Here is a 17,944-nt window from a genome sequence, read left to right as displayed (position 1 = left end):
ACATCATTAGCTGTTTTGGGGTCCAAACTCCGCTTCAGGTCCCAAACTCAAATGAACACTGCGGCATCACTGAGAGGAGGAGCCTGGGCTCGAACCACCAACCTTCCGGTTAGTATCTGACCTGCTCTACCAACTGAGCACAAGTCCCTAAAAAGCCACCCCGCTTTTTAGGGGTGCTGAAGTTCAGAATAAATAGAAAAAGATTTTAACATTTTAAAAACACAACAGCCTTATTAAACGCAGAGTAGTTTTGACCCAGAAGCAGGGTTCATCCCGTCATCACTTAAAGACTGGATAATTAAACTTAGTGTGTAAAGAGGACTCTCCGTTTACATGAAAAACAGGGCGACCGTGGCTCAGGGGGTTGGGAAGCGTATCTGTAACCGGAGGGTCGCCGGTTTGATCCCTGGGCTCTCTGTCCTGGTCGTTGTGTCCTTGGGCAAGACACTTTACCCTACCGCCTACTGGTGTTGGCCAGAGGGGCCGATGGCGCGATATGGCAGCCTCGCTTCTGTCAGTCTGCCCCAGGGCAGCTGTAGCTACAACTGTAGCTGCCTCCACCAGTGTATGAATGTGAGAGTGAATGAATAATGGCATTGTAAAGCGCTTTGGGTGCCTTGGAAAGTGCTATATAAATCCAATCCATCATTATTATTTAAAAAAAACAAAACGGAGTCTATCAGACAGATATCATGCAAAGCCCTACAGTGCCATACTTTAAAACCTATGGCAAGTCCTAATCTCTGTAATAAAATACTGTGGTCAACAGTATCAACGATGGACTGAGGTCTTGCAGAACAAGCACAGAGATGAGTCCACTGTCAGAGGCCAGAGGAAAGGATCTGTAACCTTCACTAAAGCTGTTTCTGTGCTGTGATGAACTCTGAAACCTGACTGAAACTCTTTTCATTCCTCTGCAGATGATCGGTTAGCTGTTTAACTCTTTCAAGAATTTTTGAGATAAAAGGAATGCTGGAGAGTGGTCAGTAATTACATAAGACAGCTGGGTCAAGTTACTGCTTTTTAAGTAATAGTTTAATGATTGCCACCTTAATTGCACATAGCCTATTAATAGAGATAGATGATCATATTTAAGATTAAAGCATTTACTAATTGTAATAGTTTGAGCAGGAATGGGTAATGAGGTCTAATGGACACGTTGATGACCTGGAGGAAGCGATTACTAAAGTTATTTCAGATTTAGATTAGCTGAAGTGAAAGAGTCTAAATAAATATAAATGACATTTAAAGTAGCTTAAAATAATGCCGTGTCTATGGCTTTGAGTATTTGTTCTTCAATAGATAAAATTTCATTTATTTATTTTTTAATCAATGAAGTTAAAGGAATGCTTGACTCAGCAGAGCTCTGACTTTTTGTGAGCGTGGCTTCAATGCTGAAGAGAAACCTGGTTTTTCGGTGTTTAATGAATGATGATGATGGAAAATCCTACCGCTACGGAGACTCTCTTTTTTTCTTTACCAGGGACTCAGTGTCCGCAGTTACACACGGTGAGGATGTAACACTACACTTCATACACTTTAAGATCATTCGAACCCTCCGGAAGTGAGACGAAATCATAAACGTCACGTTAGACGTGCCGGAGTGCGCATGCTCCTCGGATGTGGAAGTGCTTTGGCAGAAGCAACGGTCGGGGAAGGGTTTGCGCTTATTACAAGCGCAGTAGTTGAGCACCTCACACGGGAATGAACTTTCGGCATTAGTTCGGGTGTACGTCTGAGTGGGCAACGAGGGAGTACAGTCCGTTTGTAACGTGACACAAACGTTAAAAACCCCACAGAATGGTAAGTTATTACGTCTCACCTGCCTGGAAAAGTGTACGTGGAGGGTATGCTACGCTAATGCTATCAAGGTGTATGACTCCAGGAAGTCACCACCTGCGGTAACTACACCTGGCTTCTGTCAGCATAGCCTTGCAAGCTAACAGGCCAGCATAAGAAACATGCTTCATGCTTCTTACGCTGTATATAGCTTTCGTGCAGCTTGTGATCTGTGTGATGTTAGTCAGACTTTAGCATGACAGATACGGGACAAACTAGTGTGCCTGCCCTTGTTGCAGGTAATTAGTTTATCTGTAGGTTTTAGTTATCGTCAGCAACGGAGGTGATGCCGTGCTTCCTACTTTCTGCCAGCCTAGGGTTACAACATAAAGTAATGAAATAGGTTTCATTATGTGGCTAACTTTCTGCTTAACCTCAGCGCAGTTGTTTTTGAAACTCTGCGTGGCCGAATGATGTGACTGACACTGGTGATGTTAATATTACCTGCCATAGCACTCATCTTTTATGAAACCATAGCTCCCACACTCATCCCTGCCAAATAGACTGTAGACTGGTAACAGGCACATGTAAGTAAACATAATTAGTAAGTGATACGGGGGATTAGTATTGCCAAATCTGCAAAGTTTTAAAATAGCTGTAATACACATTACAGCTTAAGTTTATACCAGTGGTTTCATTATGTGATTGAAGTGTTATGTATATGGGTTTGCTTTAAATGCAGTATAAGACGTCTATGTGTGTAGGTAATATCAAACCAAAATATTATAGCCATTTGATGTCAGTTCCTCCCTTTCCTTTACCAGTGGGGAAACAGCATAGGATGATGAAACACTCGCCACATACAATCGCAATGTAAATTTGTCATGGCCATTATGTTATTGTAGACTTTCATATCCATTCCATCCATCCATCCATTTGCTTCTGCTTATCCTTTTCAGGGTCGCGGGGGGTGCTGAAGCCTATCCCAGCTGACTTCACAAAGAATATTTAAAGATTGTCATCCTAGTGCAAGTCTTTAGTGACCAAATCCATTATTAATTTTGGTTTTAGTCCTAATTTGGTCTTCCAGCACCTGAAAAAGGTAACTGACTCTTCAACTGCTAAATGCTCCACTTTGTTCACCTTCTACTTTTGAACTGCCAGTTTTCAGTAGTGTACTTGGGACCTATCAGAGAGATATTGCATTAACAACTGAGGGATTTGGAGGGCATGGGATAAGTAGACTGGAATTTAAATAACCTATTACAGAAAGCCATGAGGTTGTTTTATTTATGTTTTTTTGGTAGGTTTGACTGGATCACTGTAACATAAAATCATTTTAAAATGGCTATTTTATAATGCTGGCTTAACTCCCTATGTGTTTCATTGTGACACTCCCTTGGACCAAGTAGATATGGGATGATGATCTAATATAGACACCAAGTGGAGATTAGACCTTTTTTTTTATTTTTTTTATTGTGATTTGAGAAAACAATTTGGCATGCTATTCTCTTTTTTTTGCAGTATATTTCTACCTGAAATGTTTACCACAAGTTAAAGTCTCACAAAATGTCAGAGTTGATTTTTGAGTGCAGCACATCTCAGCCCAAGCATCTATTCTGCTGGATTTCAAACATGGTGCAGTTCTTTGTTATTTGAGCAGACAGGAGCCGCCGCGTGCTCTAAAAGATGTGCACTGTTGACATGGTTTAATTTCCAAAGACTCACAGTGCACACTGAGGTTTATTTGTCACCAAGGATGTGATTCTCTTGGGCTGACTTCAGATTTCACTGTATATTAAACTTTGAACCTGAACCTTTTCTAAGCAAGTAATCCAGACCACATTGCAAAACGTTGATACCATACCATTGATTCCTACCATATGATGCCATCTGCCTCTATTAATATGGGGCCCTCCTATTTATCCTCTTTATCATAATGGTGCAACACTTGAGCAGCCGCACTGATTATTTTATTGGAGCTGAAATAGTTTTGACCATATTTAACTCTTAATGACGTCCCTGTATTTCTTTGCTTTTGGGAGTTGAAAGAGCATTTGAACACAGAAATTGTTAATGATGTCAGACTTGATAATAATGTTTACAAAAAGAGCAAATGATAAAAAACTGTGATGAAGCGACTCATAATTGGGCACAAGAATGCAGTTAACAGGAAAGGTTCCTTTACTGGGCCAGTAATTCAAATTTACATTTATGTATTGACATGTACCTATACATTGAATACATGTTCTCATATATGCTGTACTGTCTTTTTGGGGGCTGTTCTGTTTTTGCATGTAGATGCGCTTCATGCTGCTGTTCAGCCGGCAGGGCAAGCTGCGACTGCAGAAGTGGTACACAGCCACAGCTGAGCGTGACAAGAAGAAGATGGTCAGGGAGCTGATGCAGATAGTGTTGGCTCGCAAACCAAAGATGTGCAGTTTTCTAGAATGGCGCGACCTCAAGATTGTCTATAAAAGGTAAAAGTGCCATGGGCAGTCCTGCATTTTGTACTCATCACATCATCACGTGCTTCTTGTGGTGCTTTCTTTACACTATTTTCATCTTTTCTCATTTTAACATTACTGACAGTTGTTTCTAGAGTAGATATTTACAGTTTCATTTTCTTTTGTAGCTAACTCGTGCTATGAACTGCTGTTGATTTATCACTAATTATCAAGAAACTAAAGAAATGCACTAGTGCTTTTATACATTTAGGCAGTAGCCTTTATTGTTTAGAAATTTTTAAAAGAAATGTTAGTAACACAGTATTAAACATGTAAAAAGGATGAGATGTGGCAGTGCTTCGTCTCCAAGAAAGAAACAGCAGGAAGGAAAACTACATATTTGTCTGTATTTGAGTATTTCATTAAAATTAATGTCTGTTGGAAAGAGAAGCTGCTTTCATATAGATGGGGACGGTAGGCCCACGTCCACCACAGTGGTACATGGTCTTTCACTGCCAGCCCAGCCCCCACTGGTGGAACACGTAGATGAACTATAAGTCTGCTTTGGCAAATTAGGTGAACTACTGCCTTTGAGCTCTAACTACAGAGAACCTAACCATGGCCTCATACATCCGGTGATCAGTGGAGGAATATGGGTGGCCCTGATCACCAGGGCCATGGGCTGGATTTGCATTGCCTTAACTGCCAGGAGCTCTTAGCATCAGGGCAAGTTACTACTGGCCTGCTTCCCTTGACTTCCCTGGTCAGAGAAACACATCTTAAGGACTTAAACCAGCTGTACCCAAGGAAAACAACTTGGTTTAGAAGATGCATCAGGTCTTTCTGTTGAATGTTACATTATTAGATTTTTATGAGTCATTTGAAATTTGAAGAAGCCTACACATTTCACACTATAGTAACTAATATAGTGACACAGTGGCCTCTCCTACTTCCCACTATGGCCAGCCACATCAGCTGGCTTTGCCACACCTAGCAGAGTTAATGGCTGAGTCCAATGTTGACACAACAAGCCTTAGAACATTTGCTTTTCTGCATCAGAGCTTTGGAAGGCATACTTGAGATTTTACAGACCGGACAAGTTCAGCTGAGGCGAAGGGAAGGAAATTAGACTAACCATCTTATGTGGCACAGAACCACCCTTGACCATCACTAAAGAACGCATCCCCTCTACAAGTATAGTCTAACACTGGACTAAATCAGTGGTGCTAAACATAAGACCAGGGGAGCAGAATCAATCCAGCAAAGACACCAATTCAGCCCACTGGAGTCTTTGGAACATGTGATGGAGGGCATACATTTTTGGACTTTTAACTGTATTTTTATTTTTTTTTAATAATAATTTCTAACAATCTTTTCTGTTGATAAAGACTTCATCTACAGCCATTCATGCTACACCAGCATAAACATTTAATTGACAGGAAAGTTCCTGTTTTTCACTATCTACTATGGAGATTTCATCAATCAAAAAAACAAAAGTGATTCGTAAATACAGGACAGTCTGGGCAGTGAACTACAATTAGAATAGAATAGAATACTTTTATTTGTCAATTTCTTCAAATGTACTTGCCATACAAAGGAATTGAAATTACGTTTCACACTGTCCCATGCGTAGGCATTGACAACAATAAGGTGCAGATGCACAACAAAAACAAAAACAGCCCTAACAATGTCCAGGTAAAAGTTTTGAATAAAAATTACAAAAAATTAAGAGTCTGGCTCAGTGGAAGCAAAATATAAAGAAAGGATGGGTGGCTTAACACAGTACTCCAAGTCTATAGATAGGTTAGGTATACCTTTGTTAGGTACAACTTTTTAACTACTTGTTGAATGTCTAATCAGCCACTGACATTGCAGCAACCCAGTCCATGCATTTATGTAGACATGGTCAGCACCTCAGAATGGGGAAGAAATGTAATTCAGGTGACTGAATGTGGCATGGATGTTGCTCTGTCGCACGCTATTCTGAGTGTTTCACAAATTGGTGATCTATTTTCTAACAACCCTCTTTAGAAATTAAAGGGAAAGTTCTGAAAAGGAGAAAATATGCAGGGAGCAGTGGGTCTTTGGGCAAAAATAACTTGTTCATTTCAGAGAAGAAGACTTCTTCTATCTGATAAGGGTTGTTGTAGCTCAGCAGGTATAGCACATTGTGCGCTAATCAGAAGGTTGGTGGTTCAATCCATGGCTGTTCCAAATACATATGTGCCAAATATCCCTGGGAAAGATACTAACCCCAAGTTGCTCTTCAATGCATCCATCTGAGTTTGAATGTGTGTGAATGTGGTAGAAAGCATGTACAGAGAAAAATAAGAGCTTGTGTAAATGGGTGAACAAGACAAGTTGTATAAAACACTTTGAATGCTCAGGTGGAGTAGAAAAGAGCTATATAAGAACCAGTCCATTTACCATAGTACCAACATAACCCTGCATTACAGCCAAAGTATGCAAAAGACAAGATGGCAGCAGCAGACCACACTGGGTGCCATTCCTTTGTATGTGCTCACCAAAATAGGGAAATAGAATATTGGAAGACGATTGTGTGGTCTGTTGAGCTTCAGTTTCTTATCCGACGTTTGGATGAGAGGGTCAGAGTTCGACATAAATAGTATGCAAGCATGGGGCTATCCTACACTGTAAGCATGGGGCTATCCTACACTGTAAGCATGGGGCTATCCTACACTGTATGAAATGTTCAGGCAGGTGTTAAATGGGATCATTACCTGAGTATTTTTCCTGACCCGTCCAACCCTTATGCTCACATTGTGCCCATCCTGTGACGACAGCTTCCCCCAGTCACCTGGTTTGTTGAACATGACAATGAGTTCACTATACTCACATCGCCCCCACTGTCACCAGATATTAATTCAATAGAACACCTTTGGGATATTGATATAATAATGAGATATTGATGTGTTAATAACCAAAACGCAAGCACAACTTGGAGGTTACAACACAACTAGGCAAACAATGCATTTAAAACAGAAAGCAGAATTAAGGATTTAATCATTTAGCCCACTTACCTTGGACAAATTACAAAATCAGGCAAGTCAACAAGATCAGGGGGATAAGTGACTGATTAAAACACAGATGCTACTTCATAGGTCAGCACCCAAACACAGGTTATTGGACTGAAAGAACTCTGCACGCTTGCTCTGTCTGGCAGCCCTACACAGGTATGGTAAACTGTCATACTTCGACTGTATGTACATTTCTGTTGTTGTTGTTGTTCTTCGTCTTTCTTTCTTTTTTAAAATCTGTGATGAATTTTGAGGCAGAAAGTCTTAACTGGATCTCACAGCAGGCAGTCTGCGGCCTTGGTGGTTTTTGTTAACTTGAGAACGAGGCGACATTGGGTTTTCAAATTGATACCATAGGTGAATCCACTTAATATGTTTGAGTTTCAATCTCAGTGGCCTTAACATAAAGGTCAGAGGTTACGTTTTCTGCAAATCTAGTGAATGCGATAACTTGAGAACAAGGCAATGTAGGATTTTAAAGTTTCTACTTCTGTGTATATTGTCTTGCAGGTATGCCAGCCTTTATTTCTGTTGTGCCATTGAAGAGCAAGACAATGAGCTGATCACACTCGAAGTTATACACCGTTTCGTAGAGTTGCTGGATAAATATTTTGGCAGTGTAAGTCATATGTGCATCTTAATGTGATTTTTCTGATTTGCATGTGAATTACTTTGAAGGAAGAGACTAGTTGACGGCATATGAATCCTGCTTCCGGGTCCAAACTACTCTGCGTTTTTTAAGGCTGTTGTGTTTTTGGCATGTTTTAATGCTTTGCATCTTGTTCTGTTTAATCAGAAAAAGCCCCTAAAAGTAGTCCATGATCACTGTCGACCTGTCTGGGTTTTCATTACTATGATTCATCTGCAACACTTTTTAAAGCTCAGTTTTAAAACCTTACCATGTAACTACAACCCAGCTGCTCAGACACCAAAAATTTGAATGAGTCAGAAAAGAATCACTCTGAGGCAAATAAAGATTGGAATGGGAACATGAAGCTGAAGATCAGGAACTTAACATAGGAACAGGAAAAACTTATATTTCATCCTCCAGCTTCACTGTGCTAATGTTTTTATATCATGCTAACTATAGCTCTGTAGCTAGCCAGCATGTAGCAAACCATTATATTCCAGCTAGCCCAACTTCAGTAACCCTACAAAGGTCAGTGCGGTTTAGTTTTTCTGTCCTCATTTAAGTGACAGCAGTGCTGTAAGTTTGATTTTTTTTCTTTCTGAAATCTCTCAGTCAGAGCATGGTATATTTACATGGAAACTAGCAAGCTAACTTCCTGCTAACTTCTAACTGCTGAATTTAATAAATGCTGTTTTCATGGATGCTTGGATGTTAAACTTAATTGTTACACCTGGTAAAGTTGCAACACTGATCATTTTATTAAAGATGAAAGCATTTAGACAGTTTAACTCATTGATGCCGCAGTGATCGTTTGACATTTTGTCCAGGGGTAACAATAATTCTTAGTACAGCAACTTATCCTTAGTTGGTTTAAGTAAAAATGTACTCCTATAATACATGCAGTCACTCTTTGAATCATTTTGTATACGTTTTCTAAAATTATTATTGTCAGAAAGATAAATGTCTACTTGTTAAAATGTACTCACAATGAATTCAAACATAATTTTGTTTGAATTCTCAAAAGGGAAAAGTTGAAAGACCATTCTGAGACTTTCCCTGGCATGGTAAAGAGTGGCGTTTTGTGTATGTGTAGGTATGTGAGCTGGACATCATCTTTAATTTTGAGAAGGCCTACTTCATTTTAGACGAGTTCCTGATGGGAGGAGAGATTCAGGACACATCTAAAAAGAGTGTCCTCAAAGCCATTGAACAAGCTGACCTACTGCAGGAGGTAAGCTGGGCTTCAGAGTTGACATGACTCAAGAAGACGATGCGTTAAAGTTAGTGACCTGTGAGTTATCACTGAAAAGTCAGTCACAAGTCATGGACTGACTGTGGGACACATTTTGTTGTGTTAATGATCACCAGACTAACTTCAGTTTGGAGTTGTGCAGTTTGTACACTCTGCATATGTAAATTTGTGTCGTTTTTGTTCCTCCCTGGTCGGTGAAAAAACAGTTTTGTGTAAGTTTCCTCTCTGCCTGTACTCTGAGTCAGCTAGCCCTAACCGTTGCATTTTTTTTTTTTGCATATAATACAGTAATACTAATATAAATGGCATACGGTCATCTTTCTACGTATGCCTGTGAGAGGTGACAGCTCCATGCAATGTGAATGGAACAATTTGTTGTCTGTAATTTAAGTTGCGTCTTCCATTTGTTTATCTTTTCAGGAGGACGAATCACCGAGAAGTGTACTGGAGGAGATGGGCTTGGCATAGCCCACAGCAGCGTTATGGGAGAATATAGAAGGCAGGGGGTGGGTCAGTGTAGGGTAGAACATGCATCAACTTGACAGTACTGGTACTATGTATATGTGAATGGGGACTGATATACACTGTTTAACTGGGGGAGAGACTCAGTTAGTGGAAGAACCTTGCAGTGCCAGGCCCTTTAGCTCTGGGTGGGTGGGTGATAGTGTGCGTGTGTGTGGGTGGGGAGGTCACTTCTATGTGGCTGCCAGAGTTGTGTGTTTATATTCTTTTTAAGGAGTAAGGCAGAGTCCAGCTAAGAAAATAACCCACAGTGTTTACCACTGTGGGTTATATACACTTCAGCAAAGTAACATTTTGCTGAATGTTTATCACAGTATTGTGATTTTGCAGTGTGACTGGGCTATGATACAAAAACTGGTTGAGCAGGCACATTATGTCATGAAGCTTTGTCAGGTACTGACTATGGGCTCACTTGAGTAGTAAGACTGTAATAAATATTTAATGTCACTACAAGTGCTACTAGTGAATTTTAAAGCATTGACGATGGTAAGTTGGGGAAAAAACACTTAATTTATACATACATTTAACAACATTTAATGTCATTCTGTTATTTAGATAATACATTCGCTCGTATGATGGCTTGTGTTCCTGCCTTGTACAGTATATTTACACCATGTTAAGAAATGCAGGCGCTACATAAAACAGTGAAGAAATTAAAAACAAAACAATTACAAGAATTAGACATTTTAATTTTCTGGCTCCACTCAAATTGTTCTTGTACTAGGTAATCAATTGGTGTGTGAATATATCACGTTTATTTCAGGTGTTTAATATTTTTAGATTGTATGAATATTCCTTGTTATTGGCCCATCTTTCATTGCACAACTTTGATAAACTGATAGTGAAGAATAAACCAAAGACATTTTAGAATGGCATCAGAACTAAAAAAAAAGGATCTTATTTACATTTGAACCATTAATATGTACTGTATCCTGATGAGGTGGAAATGTCATATGCAGTTTAAGAAAAGTGCAACTTAGAATGAGAAGGAACACAGGTAAAGGTCAGAGTTGAAAGTTATAGGAGGGACATGCTGTGTGCAGTGGTTACTTGTTTGGGCTGGGGTGAAATTACAAGGCAGATAGAATTATCTAGCTTAACTATATTTTATTGTTCTGTAAATGTTTTACAAAGTTTTGTTTTCAGTGTGACATCTGTGTGAAAAACAGACTTTTGCTGAATGAGCAGTGGGCAGTAATGGAACGGGTCATTCAAAATCAGTTGAACAAGTTGAAAAATTTCCAGGCTGATACCCCTGACAAAATTCCAGGATAATAGACTTCTTAATAGGGATGGGTACCGGTATCGGTTCTGACATAAATGGTAGTAACCAGACCGAAAAGCAGCGCACATTTCGGTGCTTTATTTCGGTGCTTTTTTTTTTTTTTTTTTCCTGAGATGTCATGCACTTTGGATTCCAGCCAATCATTTTACCTTTGCGAGCGTAGTAGGCGGGCCCAGGTACGTACATTCTTTTAGAGCAGAGCTACAGATTAAAAATGCCCAAGGCGAAGCGGTCAAAAGTCTGGCTGTACTTCACAGCAAAAGATTAAAACTCAGCAGCCTGCAACAAGTGCTTTAAGCTGATACTGTGCAAAGGAGGTAACACCTCGAATCTGATGAAACACCTGGCGACGCATAGCGTTTTTTTAAAAGCCGAGAAAAGCGCCGTATTTGATAGCTTGCTGCGAGACCTCACACCGTGCACATCTCTGCCGTTCCTCTTCTCTGCATGAGTAGCTTAATGTTGTTCGTGTGTAATTTACGTTGAGTAGGCTAACCACGTTATTACATTAATGCATGTAAGGTGAACTAGCAAACACCGTCGTAGTTACATGCAGCTGTCTTCTTGTTTGATGACAGGTACTCCCTTCACCCTGGCCAAAAAGGCTAAAATGACCAAAGAAAAAGTGGAAAACAGCTAAACATGAGAGGTTTTTGGACCAATTTTGTGTTCTCCATTCTTTAAGCACCGGTTTGAGCACCGTTTAAGCACCGGCACCGTTTCAAAAGTACCGGTTTGGTACTTGTATCAGATAAAACCTAAACGATACCCATCCCTACTTCTTAATAGATAAACTGCTAAAACGATTACAGTTTACACACACACACACACACACACACACACACACACACACACACACACACACACACACCTTGCACCAAGGCGTTAGAAACAGATAGCTCCTCACACCATTCTTGAAACATTTTTGCTTTGTGGCAGCGAGGGTTATCCTGCTCAAATAGGCCACAGCCATCAGGGATTACAATTTCAGTGAAAGGATGTACATGGTCTACAACAAGGCTTTGGTTGGCTGTACATGTCAAAGTAACATCCACATGAATGACAGGACTCAAGGTTCCCCAGCAGAACCTGGCCATTCCCAGAAAGCATGATTCCCAGACCAGGCTACCTTCTTCCATGGCACCACGGTCAATTCAGTTTCATTTCAATTAAATGGCACCAAATCACAACAGCAGTTGCATTAAGGCATTTAAGTTCTGATGCTCAAGTGCCCATTGTTGGTGTTTTTGGTGATGGATGGGTCATGAGCACCCATATTGTTCTGCTGTTATGTAGTTCCATACCCAACAAAATGCAATGCACTGTTTTTCAGTAACCTTTCAGAACCAATATTTTGGGGGCAGTTTAAGCCTACAGTACCTTGTCTGTTGGACCAGCCACACGGGCCAGCCATTGCTCCTCAGATGAACTGGTGAGCCTTGGCCGCTCATGACCCTGTCACTGGTTCATCGCTAGTCCTTTTCAACCACTTTTGACTACTGCAGACTGAGAACACTCCATAAGAGCTGCAGTTTTGGAAATGTGCTGATCCAGTGGTCTAGCTATCACAATTTGGCTCTTGTCAGACTCCCTCTGTAATTAGAAAGCATTCCTGCCGCCAGGTGCAGATTAATATCAGCTAATTCTCAAGTCCCAACTGATGGCCTATAAAAAGGTGTCACACAAGGAACATCTCATGTTGTGTAAAACCAGTGTGCTCTGTCAAGAGCTTCGCAAGCTTGTTACAAAATATACTGATGGCATTGGTTACAAAAGGATTTACTAAAACTGTTGAAGGTTCCAGTGTGCTATGTTGGGGTGGTGAGAGTGGTGAAAACCTGCTACTGGTTGAGCAGTTACCAGAGACTGTAAGACAAGACTGACCAACCTGTGCACTCCCTTGATTGACCATAAGAAAGCCTATGACTCAGTGCCTCACTCATGGATCCTGGGATTCCTCTGACTGTACAAGACAGGACCATAAGGAATTTGATGGGGATTTGGCGAACACTAGAGGTCAGCTTCAAGTGCAGGATTTACCAAGGAGATGTTCTGCCCCACACTACTGTTCTGCATAGGCCTGAACCCCCGTCAGCCAGATCATCAAACAGGCTGGCCAAGGACTTAAGCAATTATTAGCCACCTCCTCTACACGGATGATATCAAGCTGTATGCCAGGAGTGAAGGAGACACTGGTTCACTGATCCACACCACCAGGATCTACAGCAAATGTTGATCTTAAGGGGCTGGACTAGTGAAACTCAACGTCACTGTAAAGAAGTTACATATTTACATAATTTCCTTAGGGATTAATAAAGTATGCTGATTCTGATTCTGAACTGTTTCTAGATGGTAAAGAAAAAGCTGCTGTGACAAATCTGTCAGCATGACTCTTTGGTTTTCAGTGTAAGAAATAAATGTGTAAAGTTCTGGTAGCTCATTGCTCAGACTCCATTTTTTTGATATACGTTTAGTTGTTTTTTCATTCAGTTGTTTTTGCTTAATTATTTTGTGTAGTATGAAGCGTTTTTATCAGTGGGGAAAGCTGTAAAACTTATGCAACTAAAGTTTAGGGTAACAAATTTTTCTTGTGCTTGTTTGTGGTGAGCAACAGATCAAACAGGGTAAGAATTATAAATGGCTTGAAGCATGTATTCTGGCCTGTGAGACTTTTCTATTCATTGTTTTCAGAAAAGCCTTATTTTTTATGCATTTATTACTATATGGGAGAGCACACATCAGCTTTAAGGCCTGGACAAGTTTGAAACCTTTTGTCCTCCATAATGGCAAATGGCTGAAAATAAAATCTGGTGTCACTTTAGCCAGCTCCTAGTTTGATAGATTCTGCACTCAGCAGTCTTCAGTATTATTTAAAATGCAGCCAAGTGCTGCTTAGTTTACTTTTTTCACTCATTTTTCCCAACACCTTAGCGTTTAAATCCGGCACCCTTGTCTCTGTGTACTAAGCCTGTACCACTACACTTGTTGTCTTTGTAACGTCTGCCCCCTTCCTATTTTAACATAATGATATGATCCCAGATTGCCCATCGGAATAAAGTCCCATCCCTGCCTGCATGGCTTCTCCGCAGGGCCGAAGATTCTGCTTCTACTGAGGACCATCAATAACTGACGTGAAATTATCTAGGGCCGGATATAATCATATGCAGGCTACTTCCAGCCCATTTGGACTTGAGAAGTGTAGTTGGATCGTTAAAAGAAAAGGGGGAGGGGGTAGTCCCATAGACAAATAGGAACGAACCATGAAATAAGCTGGCCAAAAGAGGAGATAGAAGCCACTGACATGCATGCAGCACCCTAAGACTGTACACTAAGAAGGAGGAAGGTGGCCAAGGCTAGTGAGTGTCAGAACTGCTACCCAGGATGAGACAATGAACATCCACAAGTACTTCAGGAAGATGGCCACAACTGAGAGTGTGGTTAGTTAATATCTCAGGCAGCAGAAATTTGAGAAGAGGAGCATCATGGATCTACAGGACCCTGCATGGTATATACGGCCGGCAGAAGAAGTGGCTGATGTCCAGAAATCCTACCAGTGGCTGGACAAAGGTGAACTGAGAGAAAGGCACTAATCATGGCAGTGCAGGAACACACTCTGAGCACTAGACTTTACGGTCTATCACACAAGGCAAGACCCCAAGGGCGGGCTGTGCAAAGATGCCCCTGAGCACATATAACAACAGGGTGCTAGATGCTAGCAAACAGGACATACATGGAACGCCATAACCAAGTGGCTGGCATAGGATACAGAAACATCTGTGCTGAGTATGGTCTGGAAGTCTCGGGGTCAAAATGGAGCACGCCCCCCTAAGGTGCTGCAGTGTCTATGTTTTTTTATGGGATTATTAGGACGTGTATCATCACCTCATCACCTTGGATTTATTTTCCAGGGAAATTATGTTAAAATGGTCGGGCTTAAGATTCTCTGGTTTGTTTGCTTGTTTAAAATAAATCTTAGCTCGTTATACTGTCTCAGCAGGAATATTTTATGAGCTGGAACAATGTTTCTAACTTTGTTTACTTTTCCCTTTGAATTTGAATGCATCTGCTTGTAATCACACAAATTAGTCTGAGTTGGTGGGATTAATAAACATTTCTGAAAAGGGGTGTCTAAGAGTTGGACAAACATTCTGCATTTAAAGTCTTTTATACAATATACTCAATCCATCTTCCTTCATAATTCTGTTGAAAGGTATTTATATTGAAGAGGTAAATCACAACAAGTGTGATTCAGTTAGCACTGTTAACACACAGCATGAAATGTGTGTATTTTTGATTCAGTCCAGTGTAAAATTGGGCAAAATCCTCTATATTCCACAATGTGTGGCCAAAATATATAAAGAAAAAAACCCCAAAAGGCCCACATTAGGAGTTTATTTACCTTTTTTGTAAAAGAATAAGTGATGGAACTTGCTCTTTATTTATTTACCATAGATCTGTAGTTCTACTATATGGTCCAGTTTTTGTTTTTTCTTCTTTCCTGTGTAAAAGTCAAAAGCACTCAGTGGGTGGGTTGGTGGGGGTAAGGGGGAAATGTTTTTCATGTCTCTCCAAATGTACAGTTATATTAGGCTCTAGGTTGAATGGTCCAGCAGTCAGAAATATCCTGTAGTCTTCTGTCATTTGACGACAGGTCAGCGTAGTCACTCCACACACCAGTTTCAAAGTGGCACAGAAATCCACACCCTTGCACATACAGATGCATCTGTGTGGCAAGTGGAGCTATATGAAATATATAGAGATGCAACTTAAAACTTTAATGGCGCAGTTTAACTTAGATAAGAATCCCAATAGTTAAGAATTATAATAATTACCCTGACTGGCAAGTAAAAGAAAAGGTTTCAAGTTTAGTAAAGTTCAGAACAATGACAACTGTTGTTTACCTAAAAAACATTCTTATTTTCACATTTCACTAGTTGTGCACGTCCAGTAGCTATACACCCCACAGATGGAGAACCACTGGGTTAATTGGTGATTCCAAATTGGCCTTGGGTGTGATTGTTGGTGCGAATACACTAAAAGTTGATTCTGTTCATCTGGACGTAGCGTTTTCAGATGGAGAAATGTTTCGTCCTTCATCCAAGTGACATCTTCAGTCTCAGCTGACTGCGGGTTTCCTGCATTGATATATTGCAGAGATACCTGTAAAGACTAGCATGCCCAACCACTGTGAGATTAAACTGCTAACAAAAAACTAGAAGACTAGTCTACGCACTTTCAAAAACTATGCTTGTCATCCAGATTCATAACAGGAACTCTTCACCTGGTGTTAATAAAGGTTAACTGACAGAGCTAAACTTTGAGAACTGATGAATTTTATCTTGTATTATTTAGAGAAAATGTAGTTGTAGTGATCACTGAGTGATGATACGTTTTGAACAAACATTGGATTGGATATTTTTTAGTTGGCACATCATCAGTTTTATTCTTTGACATTTATATTTCAAGCTGATTTATACTCTTTATATTGTAAGCAAAAAACTTTACAATAATACAGAGAAAACGAGACGAGCCTCTTTGAGCAAATACTTTATATTAGAAGGTGAAGAAACTATACATAGAGTATAAAGAAAACAGAGAAAACTCCAGTAATCATGTGACCCCTTGTGAGCAAGCATTTAAATGAAGATTATGAATCCATGATGATGCATCATGAGAAGCCATCAACAGCTTATTGCAATGTGACCAAGGGAGGCAGATGATGGAGAAAAGCAGTCCAAATATCAATGGTATTAAAAGTAAATGTACATAACGACACCGTGAGGCAACGGTTGTGACTTGGCGTTATGCAAATAAAATTGAATTTAATAAAGTTACCCTTGTGAGACAGTAATGAATAATTTTTTTTCTAATGGTTAAAATTGAGAAATTCGTGAGGTTAAAGGAATGGTTGGCACAACGGAGCTCTGACTTTGTGTCAGCCTAGCTACAGAGAAACGTATATCAGTGATGAACAGTAAAATGCTCTGGTTTTTCAGAGGGCTTTTTCTTATAGAGCAGCAAACTATTTTTCCAGGCTAAATGAAGCTTTTATAAATTAGGTAGATGTAATTTCAGCTATACCAGAATTACTGCTTTAAGGTAAATGTTTGAGAGTTTTACCAGTGAGCAAAGTACTTCTGATTTCTTTTTTAGATGAGCCACTGTATCCAGAGACATACGCAGATGAAGATGACCCCTGTGGGTCAATTAACATTTTTAACAGATTTACCATTTCTTTGTCACAGCATCATATTCGTAGAGTTGCATTACGGTTTCTTTTTTGCATTTTAACTGACATGGTGGTTTAAGACAAACATTAAAGGCTCTGGGTGGTAGTGAAGACTTGGAAAGGACAGCTGAAGTGGTGAAGAAAACTGAGAATAAAGAAAAGAAGACAAAGAGACTTGATGGCAGAATTAGGAACTACAGGAAAATATGTCAGTGAAGAATAAGTGGTAATAAAAAAGTTGGACAGTCTATGAGATGAAGGAGAAGTAGCCAGGAACACTGGTAGGGCACGTGCATTGCAAAAAGAAAGGTGGAAAAGAAAAAGTGTATTGCACGTGAGATTGGACAGTATGGAAGGAGAATTTGACTTCTATGAATTGGCTAGACAGAGAGCGTGCGCTTGGAAACAGGAAGTGCAGAAGATTAATTAAATGGTAAATGGCCTGTATTTATATAGCGCTTTACTAGTCCCTAAGGACCCCAAAGCGCTTTACATATCCAGTCATCCACCCATTCACACACACATTCATACACTATTAAGAGGGAGTTGAGGCAACTATGAAAATAATGAAGAGTAGAAAAGTTCCCCAAAAGTTGATTCTGTTCATCTGGATGTTTTCAGTGGGAGGAACAGATGATGTCTCAGCTGACTGCAGGTTTCCCCAAACTTAAAAACTGTACGTTTGCACAATAACTGAAACCAGCACCACTGAATGAAAGGTTCAGATGATGTAGCTGTAGCAGTGCAGAAATATCTAAGAG

The 17,944-nt window shown here is 40.1% G+C and overlaps 1 protein-coding gene across 2 annotated transcripts; it reads left to right on the top strand.

The window, feature by feature from the left end:
- Positions 1-1,591: 1,591 nt before the first annotated feature.
- Positions 1,592-13,389, top strand: ap1s1 (adaptor related protein complex 1 subunit sigma 1). Of its 2 annotated transcripts, XM_082527519.1 has the most exons (6): positions 1,596-1,803; positions 2,739-2,881; positions 4,081-4,259; positions 7,775-7,883; positions 8,989-9,126; positions 9,568-13,389. In XM_082527519.1, the coding sequence occupies exons 3-6, from the start codon at positions 4,081-4,083 to the stop codon at positions 9,613-9,615; spliced, it is 474 nt and encodes a 157-aa protein (XP_082383645.1). In that variant the 5' UTR covers positions 1,596-1,803; positions 2,739-2,881; the 3' UTR covers positions 9,616-13,389. The 2 variants fall into 2 exon arrangements, with proteins under 2 accessions (XP_082383644.1, XP_082383645.1); XM_082527518.1 differs by lacking the exon at positions 2,739-2,881 and having other exon boundaries at positions 1,592-1,803.
- The last annotated feature ends 4,555 nt before the right edge of the window (positions 13,390-17,944 follow it).

This window comes from Aulonocara stuartgranti (assembly GCF_965226115.1).
Source record: "Aulonocara stuartgranti genome assembly, chromosome: 3".
Taxonomy (NCBI): domain Eukaryota; kingdom Metazoa; phylum Chordata; class Actinopteri; order Cichliformes; family Cichlidae; genus Aulonocara; species Aulonocara stuartgranti.
The sequence above is the reverse complement of the archived record's forward strand: the minus strand, read 5'-3'. Positions and strand labels throughout refer to the sequence as shown.

Excerpts from the sequence above, each read along its gene's own strand:
- ap1s1 (XM_082527518.1), top strand. Across the intron at positions 4,260-7,774 it reads CTCAAGATTGTCTATAAAAG|GTATGCCAGCCTTTATTTCT; the intron begins GTAAAAGTGCCA and ends ATTGTCTTGCAG. Across the intron at positions 7,884-8,988 it reads TGGATAAATATTTTGGCAGT|GTATGTGAGCTGGACATCAT; the intron begins GTAAGTCATATG and ends GTGTATGTGTAG.